The sequence below is a fragment of the Festucalex cinctus genome, chromosome 1 (genome assembly GCF_051991245.1).
Source record: "Festucalex cinctus isolate MCC-2025b chromosome 1, RoL_Fcin_1.0, whole genome shotgun sequence".
In the NCBI taxonomy this organism is placed as follows: Eukaryota; Metazoa; Chordata; class Actinopteri; order Syngnathiformes; family Syngnathidae; genus Festucalex; species Festucalex cinctus.
In genome coordinates, this window is record NC_135411.1 from 21,139,757 (window position 1) to 21,151,631 (window position 11,875).

General features: G+C 38.3%; 1 protein-coding gene across 2 annotated transcripts; it reads right to left on the reverse strand.

Annotated features, from left to right (window-relative positions):
* Positions 1-8,602: 8,602 nt before the first annotated feature.
* Positions 8,603-11,317, reverse strand: adcyap1b (adenylate cyclase activating polypeptide 1b). Of its 2 annotated transcripts, XM_077522734.1 has the most exons (5): positions 11,032-11,317; positions 10,782-10,886; positions 10,064-10,204; positions 9,737-9,841; positions 8,603-9,406 (listed from the first exon to the last, which is right to left on the reverse strand). In XM_077522734.1, exons 2-5 carry the CDS (start codon positions 10,883-10,885, stop codon positions 9,223-9,225), a joined length of 534 nt encoding a protein of 177 aa, XP_077378860.1. In that variant the 5' UTR covers position 10,886; positions 11,032-11,317; the 3' UTR covers positions 8,603-9,222. The 2 variants fall into 2 exon arrangements, with proteins under 2 accessions (XP_077378860.1, XP_077378870.1); XM_077522744.1 differs by lacking the exon at positions 9,737-9,841 and having other exon boundaries at positions 11,032-11,308.
* Between the last annotated feature and the right edge of the window lie 558 nt (positions 11,318-11,875).

Genomic DNA, 11,875 nt, shown 5'->3' on the forward strand with positions numbered 1-11,875 from the left:
TTTTGTAAAAGAAACTAAAGCTAACTATAATTGTAGCGAAAATGTCCTTTGTTTGTGTCAATTATTTTCACATGTGAGCAGAAGATGGCAGATTAAAAAAATAGTTGTTTAGTTTTTGTTTACTCCATTACGCAACACTTACCCTGCCTTCACGTGCTATGGGAAAGATGAACCTTACTACTCGGAAACTCCTAATTACGACCGAGTTCTGTTCATCTGCTTTAGTTGTTGTAGCAAAAAAAATACACATAGCAACTGATGTACTATTTGCTCGCAAACGGAAGATTTGCAGCAAATGAGTTGTAAAGGACAGAAAATTGAATTGTGTATGCTACGTAGTTGTGTAGATTCTAAAACAAACTGCTAACAGACATTAACGAACTTATGAGTTTAAATATTTCTTGCCATGTTGAAACTTGAAAAGTTCTCTCAGCTCGGAAACTCGGGTATCAAAATAAATTCCCACTTGGCCAGTAGAAAATATAACATGAAGGGGCGTTCATGTGCAATTTTCTACTCGACATTTACGATATGTCATGTCTAGGGTCACGCCAGGGTTAAGTTTGAGTTCGTGACCTGTTAAGTTTGGGTTCATGACCGTGAGGTCAAGTGTCTGTTATGTACTGATGTAACAAGTGTCTGTTTTGAACTGACGTAACTAGCATCTAGTTTCAATTGGTTTTAGGCTATGTGATGTTATGTGATGTCAAGGGCTATGTGATGTCAAGAATCTTTAATCCCTTTACCTGGTCAACAGCCAATCAGATAATTCTGTTACCCACATGTCTAGCCACAACCAATCAGATCGATTCCTTGTCTATATAAGCCTCCTGAGAAGTGTGTGTCTTTGTCGGATTATTACGTCTGTTACCACTGTCTCTCTGTGCAACTCTCTTTGTTTCTTGTCTAGTCAAGTTCCATGCCTCTTGATGTGAATAAATAGTTAAAATCTTATTTGTGTCTGCGCTTTGGGATCCAAACTCTAGCTCATAACAGAATAATCCGGTCAAATGGATCCCGCAGACTTAACTCTTTGACCGCCAAAACCATTTAATAACGTTTAGTAAAATGACGATGTATGCCGCCAAAAACGTTAAGTGACGTCAACTACTTTTTTTTTTTTTTTGGTGAATATATCAGTGGTCAGTGCAACGTCTAATCTTAGTGCAGAGCAGCCGGGTCAATGAGTTGTGAAATCAAAAACACCCACTAACTATGGCCAGCAGATGGCAGCGGTAGCTGCTCGGGCCCTAACTAGAGCTGCGAATTACAATGAAACATGACGCAATCTGATGAAATAGAACATTTTCAAGGCTGACGTGAATGAACAAAGCCTTTGTAACATTAAAACTAATTTGACGGAGCGTCACTAAACAAAAAATATTAGTATCAAAGTCACTGTTGTGGATAAAATGTATCTTTTCTTTTCAATTTTCGCTCAATGTCACCAAAATGACCTATTTTCAAATGGTGATTACTCAAGAACAGAATAAGGTAGAAACATACTTTTTTTTTCTAATGAAAGAATGGAATGTGATCTTTCATGTGGTACCCATGTTGTTTATGTAGCAAAAGAACACAATATTCTGTTTGTGTCAAAAAAAATAGTTAAAATGCTCGAAATCCACTGGCATTGGGGGTTGTTTTTTGATAAAGTGTGGCAGTAAAAGAGTTAAATAAGATGTGCCATGCCCTGGACTCCCAAAGCCGATTGCTTGGACGTCAGGATCCAGCCTTGTCTGGTCTGAGAAATGCGCTAAAGACTTAAGCGCTTTGGGATCTAACTTCCAGCTCATAACACGATAATTTCGATACCACATGAAGCATATATCTTGTTTATTTTGCACTTGACAAATACTCCATATATTAACTCATTAGCTCCCAAAAACGTATAAATACGTCATATTTTAAATGTTTTAAGTGTCCCAAAGTCTTATTTATTTACTATTTATATGTTGTTGTTTTTTTTGTTCTTTTTTATGCCAGAGCATAGAGAAGGCTTTTATGCAGTCTCTCTACTGCAGAAAATGGTTGAGTGGCAGCAGAGTATAAGAGATCAAGCTGATTTCCCCAGAATTGTGAATAATGATGAAACTTAGCTATGTTCTATTACTAATAGCTGCACAGCGGAAACAGATAGCAATATACTTTTTTTTTCCTGATTTAAAAAAAAAAAAAAAAAAAAAAGAGACTAATCTCTCTTTTGGTAGGTTCCATATTTTTTATAGCAATATAACATAATATTTCACGGGCCTTGCAAAATCAGTCAAAATCCAGGAAAACACTTGAGGAAAATGGTTGGGAGTGAATGAGTTAAAAAGAAAAACTAATTCTAAAACTAATAAAATCTAAACAAAAACAAAGCATTGAAAAAAAAACTAACAAACTTGCTCTCAAAATAAATTAAAACTAACTAAATTTAAATAACAAGAATCAAAACAAAATGAAAGCTAACTACGAAGAAAAATCCCAAAATATCATAAACCATGTTTTCTACTCACAAAATGACGGGCTCACATAAACAAGAGGCCCAAAAGGACAACATTCTTTTATCGGCTTTTGTGTCAAGTTGAAAAGAGTGTTGTGCGTAAACACCCCCTTCCGATAAATAAAGGATGTGGATGGCCCCATACATCAGACAGGAAGCACAAACCTTGACAGGCGACAATCTGTCACCCATTCGCGCTTCCTCGGGGGGAGGAAACAAAGATGTCCGCCTGTGAGCTAATTCATTTTTCTGCCAATGTCTTACATCGGTTCTTCCACTCTCTCTTTCTTCCACCTCCGCCGCTTCAGAAAAGAACCCCCCCCCCCCACACACACACACACACACACACACACACACCCCACCACCACCGCCGCCCGCCGAGGTCAAAAGCAACACTCCAAAAGTACGCACTCTTCATCTTCTTCTTCTTGGTGTGTGGAAACATGTCGACACGTGCGTATACAGAACCGTGTCCCCTTTGTGTGCGCCGTTGCCATGCAACATATCTCTGATTGGGTTAGTTGAGCTCTGCTGCATACGCACGCGCACACACGCGGATCAGATCGCAAACACGACGTGGCCACACCCTTTCTCTGCTCCCACAGGATTCGGCCGCGCCACCAAGGCCAAGGAAGGGAGGAGGAGGGTGGGGGGATGTCTTCGAGGCGCTTTCCAGGTTTCACTTGGTTCATTTGAGGGTTTATTTTTAATGATTGAAGCGCCAAAGTGAAGCTTTTGTTTGTTTCCTGCTTTGGCTTTTGAGTCTTTTTCCAAGTACATTTTCTTCTGTGCGTGTGTGTTGGTTTGAGTCAGCGTATCAAGGATTCAGTCAGTGCATTTGAGGTTTTTGTTTGTTTTGTTCTTTAGTTGTTGAGTGTCTTTCAAAGTTCTTCTTCTGTGCATGTACAAGGTTTGATTTGATGCATTCTAAGTTTCATTTTTGAGGAGTGAGGTGCCAAAATAGACCGTTTGTTTGTCTTGCTCTTTGTTTTTTGAGTGTGTTATATTTATCATTGATTTGACATTTTAGGTTTCTTTTCTTTAACCACAAAAATTGAACCACCGGTTCAAATGTTGAATCTGTATAAGTTATAATTAGGGATGTTCGATACCACTTTTTTTCAGACCGATACCGATACTCAGACCCTCAATACTCACCGATACCAACTGCCGATACCAGTAGTACATTTTGACAAATTTAAAAAAAAAATCACTAAAAGATATTTTTTAACAAATAAATTTCCTTTAATTTTGACAAAAAAACGGCACAGTCACTCTTCAATAGTCTTAACGCTCAAAATAAAACACAAAAATGCTCTTTTAGTTTAAGATTCACAATTTTGAAGTATTTCCAATTTTGAAGTTTTGGTGCAAGCTAGCGCCAGTTACAGGCAAGGAGGACTCACTTAACGTCTTCCCCCTCTGCCATCGGTCGCTTGTACTCGTCTGCGTCACGAGTACTCGAGTACTTGAAAAAAGGCTGGTATCGGCCCGATACCGATACCTGGTATACACCAAACTTCCCGAATGCTTCTTCTGTGGTGTTCAAGGTTTGATTCTATGTATTTAAGGTTTCATTCGGTGCATTCGAAATTTCATTTGGTGTTCAGTGGACCTCAATTGGGAGAGCCTGGACCCAAGGATAAATAGTAAATATCTGAGCCTTATAAAGGCCTTTTCACACTACACTTAGTAGGGCACAGCACAAAGTAACCGATTCATTGCCTTAGTGCTGCGGAATGGGCGTTTAGCGTCACAGCACTTCGCCTCAAGTTGAAACATGTTAAACTCGGGATGTAGCATCAGACAGCAATTCCAATAGGAGAGAGTTTGGCGGCGCGATTTCAGAGTGCTATGAGCATTAGACCAAATAGCGGGAGAAGGTTCCATGCTACTTCCTGGTAGGCCGTTGAGCAACCACTTCCAAATATGGGCAAGCTTGCTATTGGCGTGCCATTTTGGAAAACCAAGTGCAGTGTGAAAAGGCCTTAATAGTCTTGCTGTAAAGAGACAAATGGGGAGTTGGGTGATACAAATGTGAATAATTGATAACAATAATAATAATTGAAGAGCAATTCACCAAAATGCACCTTTGTGTGTGTGTTTTTTTTTTCATTCTATGACTTTTCTGTGCCTTTCAATGTACATCTTCTGTGCTACATTTGTGTTCAAAGTTCGAGTCGATATATTCGAGGTTTTGCTTTTGACAGGCAAGACAGCAAGCAAAGCTCTTTGTTTTGTTCTTTGGCTTTTGTGTGTATTCAGCACCTCTGCGGTATGTGTATGGGTGCACATTTGTGTGAATTCAACACCTTACAAATTTACAAATCATAGATTAGACATTGATTGGGAGATGTTGTTTACAAAAATTTATTCATACAAATCTTACAACACTTTCATTGACAATGAGCAAATGTAAACCCCCTTGTCTCCCCCCCCACCACCTTCAAATGCGAAGGACTCTTGTGTGTGGTCACCAAGTTGTAATCAGGTTGACTTTGCAAACACATCGTTTTCTAGTTACGATTAAATTCTACATTGAAGTAAGGCGTTTGGCGCTTTCGGAAAGATAACAACAGGCATTTGTCACCCAACCACCATCACTACCTCTTGTTTTTTTTCTTCTATATAGTGATGCACATAGAAATGATGATAGCGTAGGGCTGTTTTTCTGATTTAATATAGAGCAAAAATTAAAAAATAAATAACAACACCTTATCATCAACAATAACAAACACTGGTCATTGTGTACAACTCTCACAGACATGAAAATACCCCAAAAACATGCACACGCATACACACACACGCGCACACACATTGCCCGCTCCATCGACATATACATTCTATTATTTTATATATATATTTATATGTATATTTATATGTACTTGAACTCAATGAATCATTGGTCATGCTTCAAAAAACAAAAAATAAAGAACGTCTACATCTACGACTCTTGGGCCAAGACCAAGTGATCAAAACAGGAAAACTTTCAATGTAAGCTAATAGACTTGCAGCATTGTAGGGCCAATGAAATTGCCATCTGTCACTTGTGGCGATTTTCTATCTATTTTTTAAACCATTTTTTTTTGTTTTTGTATTTTTTATTTTCACATCGAAGCGAGGCACCAGAAGCTGTCTGCAACTCCGTCCAACAAAATGCACTCAAAAACAATCACACCATATAAAGACTGTCGGTTGAAGCCAAATTTGGGGATGGGCCGTTCTCAAGCACATTTGCGTCATCTTAAATGAACGCACGACGGGAAACATGCCCATTCGACAAACGCGGGTGCGCAAAGCTGTGTTGACACTCTCAGATTGCACTCATCTCTTGTTTATCTCCTTATAGAGGGATTCCCAAATGATGGTGCATTTCCCACTGGGGGAGTCCTTTAGGAGTGCACAGGATTAGCAATGTACTTTTTACTGAAATGGTGATCATTATTTTCTTGGAGGTGCGGAAATCTTTGTCTCTGTTATGCAGCAGTCTTAAAAATTCTCATTTCTTCCTTATCACCAGATAGAGGGATTCCCAAACCATAATGATGTGCACCCCTGTGGGCATAATGATGTAACACATACATGACTGGTGGTGCGCAGCAATAAAGACAAATGCAGCCTGTTTTGTTTTTTTACAACAAAGACTTGTTGAAATTTAAATCCCAAACTCATTAGTATTTCGTCAATTAAATTTTGCTATAAAATCCTTCAAGATTCCTCCAGTGTTGGTGCACCCCCTCTAACCCATTTAATCATGCACTTATGGTTCGTACATATGACAAAATAATAAAAGTGGTCTTGAAATTTATTTTGGAGGATGTGCCGAATGATCTATAGTCCACCCAAAATCTTGGAAATCACTTCCTTTGCCCAAATTCCCACTCAAAACTAGGGGTGTCACAATAAGGGCAATATCGTGATATCGTGATATTAAAACTGCCACAATATCGTCGTCGTCGTGTTCACAATATTTAAAAGGAACACATTTGTTAGAAAAAAAGGTCAGGTTGATTTCCATTTGTGCGGTTCTAGCACCCTCTAGTGGCTAGTTTAATAGTGCTATTTAAGTTTCACTATGGCTGTTTTGGCCTTCTATGTTTAAAATCTATGCTAATTGTCAGATGAAGGGGAACCTAATTTGCTTGTGAAGCGATCAATGTGTGCTTGCATTCTCAAGTAAGTGCCTCAATATTGTTATTAGAGATTGTAGGTGGTTTATATGCATTGCTGTTATGTACAAAAGCACAATAATGCGCTTTCTTTTAGTTTGAACTCTTTTTTTTTCCAATATTGTGACCTTTTTTAAATATCGCCACCCCCCCCCCCCCCACCCCCCCCCAATATCGTGATAATTATCGTATCGTGACCGTCATATCGTGATAATATCGTATCGTGATGTTTGGATATCGTTACATCCCTACTCAAAACTCCCACAATGAATGGCAAATCCGACCTAGTTGGCGCACCCCCATGGATGATCAAAACAAAAGAATAACTGATATTTAACTTTTTTGTATTTTGTGACCTAATCTCACCTGGGGGGGGCACACAATTTAAATGTAAACCCGCATTGATCTTTTAATCTTGCGCACCCCCATCCACCCCGCTCCCGAACACTTTGGGAATCCTGGCTATGTACACACAACATACGCCTTTAGCCAACAATACAATAATAGCATGCAGATTATAAGCAGAATTTCACAAAATGACTACTAAGTAACTCTCCTGTTTGTCCCAAATAGAATCAACACAACCCATGCGCAACTTTGACACCCAAACACATACAAGCAAACGCGCGCGCACGCACACAAACACACACACATATTTTCCACACATGTGCAAGTGTGAGCAGCATTGAGGCATCCTTGCAATAATCAAAACAAAAAACATATTTTTCAATGGAATGTTTAACTCGCACATATATACACACACACTCAGACATAGATATGTTGCATGCTCACCGCTTCTTTGGGCCTGTTTTTGTCCAACAAAACAACAACACTTAAAAAAATAGCTTACAAAAATAAGTATAACATTCAATACTTTGATTGTCTTTTTTATCTATTTATTTTTCTGCATATATATATGTATATATGTATAGATGAAATTTTTTTTAAAGATTTTTTTTTCTTGTTCAAGCGCATAACGTTGAAGGTGCACAATTATGATCTTTTTTTCTGTCTTTTTTTCTTTCATACATCTTCAAACATGAAAATAAATTGATATTGGTCCATGGACTCTGCGGTTTAACCCTCCTGTTACGAACAGTGATCGTTTTGCCCATGGGTCAGTTTGACCCAGGGAGTTTTTAATTAATTATTCAAAATTGTTTGAAATTGGGTTATTAAAAAAAAAAAAAAAAGTATTAGTATGTTTATAACTCATTGTGTGAATTTTGTGAAATTCTTTCCATTTTAAATGGGTCAATTTGACCCGGATCATGTTTATTGAGCCGCATGTGTCCAAAATGGGGGGAAGACAACAAAAAGTATTGTTTGTAGTAATTACTAACTCCACATCTTACAATTTAATTGTAAATATCTGAAAGGTGAAATTATTTCACTTTATAAGTGGGTCAATTTGACCCAGGTCATGTTTTATCATCCCAAATTGGTCGAAACGGGAGAATCATAACCAAATTGTGTTTATAGCTCATTATTAGCTCTATGATTAAAATTGTCACTGCAAATGTGTGAATTATGCAAAATGCTTTAAATTTTAAATGGGTCAATTTGACCCGGGTCATGTTTTTTGAGCTACACATTTCCAAAATGGGTTGGGGTAGTTTGTTGTGACTCCACAAGTAACATTTTCATTGTAAACATGTGAAAGATGAAATTATTTTGCTTTTAAATGGGCCATTTCCTTTAAATGGGCACGTTTAATCAAGAAAAATGGTTCGAAACAGGAAAAAAAAAAAGTGTTTCTAGCTCATTGTGAACTACATTTCACTTTTAAAGGGGTCAGTTTGACCCAGGTCATGTTTAATCATCCCAGATTGATAAAACCCCATGACTAACAATTCAATTACTATTTTTTTAAAATACCTTCATTTTAAAATGAATAAAAATAAATAATAATAATAATAATAAAATAAAATAAATAAAAAATAAATAAAAAATAAATAAAAAATAAATAAATAAATAAATAAATAAATAAATAAATAAATAAATAAATAAATAAATAAATAAATAAATAAATAAATGATTTCTCATTCATTTGAAAATGGGTCATTTTGACCCATGGGCATGCTTGTGTAATAATGCAAAAGTGTCAGAGAAAGAAAAAAAAAATCCTCAAATCATTGATTAATTCTCATAAACTTCACCCCTATACGATTTGATTGCTAATATGAATTTTGTGAAATTCTTTTCACTTTAAATCGGGTCAATTTGACCACAATCTAACAGGAGGGTTAATCATCAAGTGCCTTTTTTTTTTTCCCTCGTAGCAAAAAAAAAAAATGAGGGGGGAAAAACGATATTATTAATAAAATATTGATTTTTAATGGCTTAACGTCATACATAAATACATAATGTTGAAAGAGGACACAGAGGCGCAATCCACTGCGGTTTGCTGAGCTATATTGGATGATGATGTCACTGGGCACTGCGTGTGCGTGTGTGCGGGCTTTGGAACGGGGGGAAGGGGGGGGGGGGGGGGGTTATACATATACTGTATACACGCACAAGGTGTGTGGGTCGGTGGGCTGGGGGCGGGCGGGGGGGGCTGCACTACAAATAGGCGAGCCGGCGTCCTTTAGTGCGCACTCTCTGTCTGTACCTTCGTCCCAGGACGGCTGCCAGGTACTTTTGCACAGCCATCTGCTTCCTGTAGCGGCTGTAACTGTCGGTGAAGATGCCGTCCGAGTGTCTCTTGGACAGGGGCTCACTGTCGTCCTCCATGCTGTTGTCCTCACTGTTCAACAAAAGACATCACATGGAATAGAGTTGAATTTTTGGATTCAATTTAAGATTTTTTGTTGTTGTGTGGTATTAATAATGCATCCCTGGGCCTTATCAATAATTAATTTACAGGCCGATTTGCTATTCTGACGCGTTTACTCGAGCCAGAAAAAAAAAAAAATCAATTTATGGATTAATCACATGAATTTTTCAAGGAAATACAGCCAAGACAAAACAAAAAACAATGACAACGATTGGATTTTAATAAATAAAAAAACAAAAACAAAAAACAAATGAATGATAAATAAGAATGAGACAAGACATGGATGCAGCAAGCGCTTACCCTGCGCGCATTGTCATCAGAGAATGCAGATAATGCCGCGTGGTTAACTGACCCAGGATCTCCCTCAAGGCTCTATCTAATTCCTCCTCAGCATGCCTTTCTGCTCTGAGGTGCCAAAACACACATACATCATCAGTGGACGACAAAAATAAAAAATAAATTACATGTTAAAAAAAAAAAAAAAAAAGGAATAAAAAGATGCAGTTATACACAGACAAAAATGACCACGACACAAATAACGCGTGAAGGGATGCGCATAATGCAATTTGAAGAAAAAAAAATGTAACCATGACAGTCATAATAAATAATGATGATAATAATAAACACCTTTTGTCGGTGGGGTAGTAGAGCGCGTAGCCGCCGCCGTCGTCGTTTAAGGACGGCGCGCTGCGCAAGGCGAGGTGGTCGCCGTCGAAGCTCAGCTCGCCCAACGAATTGGCGTCCTCGTCGAACGCGTCGTTGTCCAGCCTGCACGCACGCCACCGCGAACGTCAATTTAAACACTTCGCAAATAAATTTGACATGATTAAAAAAATGCGTCTTTATTATTTTTCGTTTTTATTCACGGTTTTATTCGTTTCCAGCGTTCATTCATTATTAAAAACTATGGCCAAAATCGGTTTAAAACCCCCCATTAATTATTACATTAAAACAATAAATAAGAACCACACCCAACAATAAAAAATGGCACAGGAAAGGAGGAGACTTAAAAAAAAAATAAACCTTAAATATTTTCCTATTCGCTTCCTCTTCTTGGTGACGCATCTTCCTCCTCCTCCCGAAGGCTATCGATTGCACGCGCATTTTTAATAGGGGCGGACGGTAGTTGGTGACTTCACAGAAGGGGTCCCACTGGACAGATACCTCCACGCAAATTTCCACACTAATACATGTCTCCATGATTTTGTTTTTGATTTCTTCGCGCGCAATTACGCAAATGCACTTTGATGGTGAATCCACACGTGGTGCACACGAAATCATTTAATTGGCGAGCATATTTAGATCATGCAAAACAAACAAACAACAACAACAAAAAATGGACTACCTGATTTTGGGGTAACTTAGTCCAAGAGGTGTGCAGAAGACGCTATAGTGCATTAAGATCCCGTAGATGAGCAAAATTAAAGTGGCTTTGCTCGAACTGGCCATGCTGTAATGTGAGACAAAATGTATTTTTATTGTTAGTACAGTTTTTGCACACAGCGGGGAGGAAAAATCAACAAACTTTTTATCTTGACTTTTTTTTTTTTTTTTTTTTTTTGTGGAGGATCCCAGACGAGGGGGTTGCGCCTTACCTCCAAGCCGGGAAGCGGAGGCGGCTGCTGGGATGTGATCCGGGCGCGGCTTGCGTGGTGCGGTGCGCTTGTCTCCTGCCTGTTCTTCGGTCCCCAGTCTCTCACACTTCTGTCTTCCTCCAGATAATAATGAAAAAAATATATAAATAAAAACGCGCAACGAAGCGATCTGCGGTGCAAAAATATCGTGTTTCCAAATTAAAAAAAAAAACAAAAAGCAGTAGCAGCAGCTCCTCTGTATCTCCTCGAAACTTTTTTTTTTGTCCCGATCGCCTTGGATTTTTATCTTTAAGTATTCCTCCTCCCTCCCCCCCTTCCTCCCTCCCTCCGTCCTCATCATCCTCCCTCCCTACAATAAGTCACGTTAAGGATGCTATGGACGTCATCAAGCCTTCCTCCTGCACGAATATAATGGTACAGTTCCTTCCTCGTGCATTGCATTCGTCACACATGCACTTCTCCACCCACCCTGCAAACGCAGCTTCAGTCTACAAGTTTTCTTCGAAACTTTCCTGATTTATTGATGTACTTATTTTTTTATTTAGTTGTTTATTTTTTTCATTCATTCATTCATTCATTCATTCATTCATTCATTATAATTAATAACTTTTTTTTATTTGGAGTTAACATTGGTGGTCGAGCAAGAATGATCAGCTGTTTTGCACTAGCCAAATTCGATATAGGCAACAGTATTATTCAAAGCAATTGAATATTTGTGTTTTGGGGCTTTTTATAACATAATTGCATGGCAGGCTAGATGAAATCCGCTATAGATGGCCACACTTCATCGTCATCATCATCATCATCATCATCATCATCGTATAGTAGTGTAATTTTACGATTG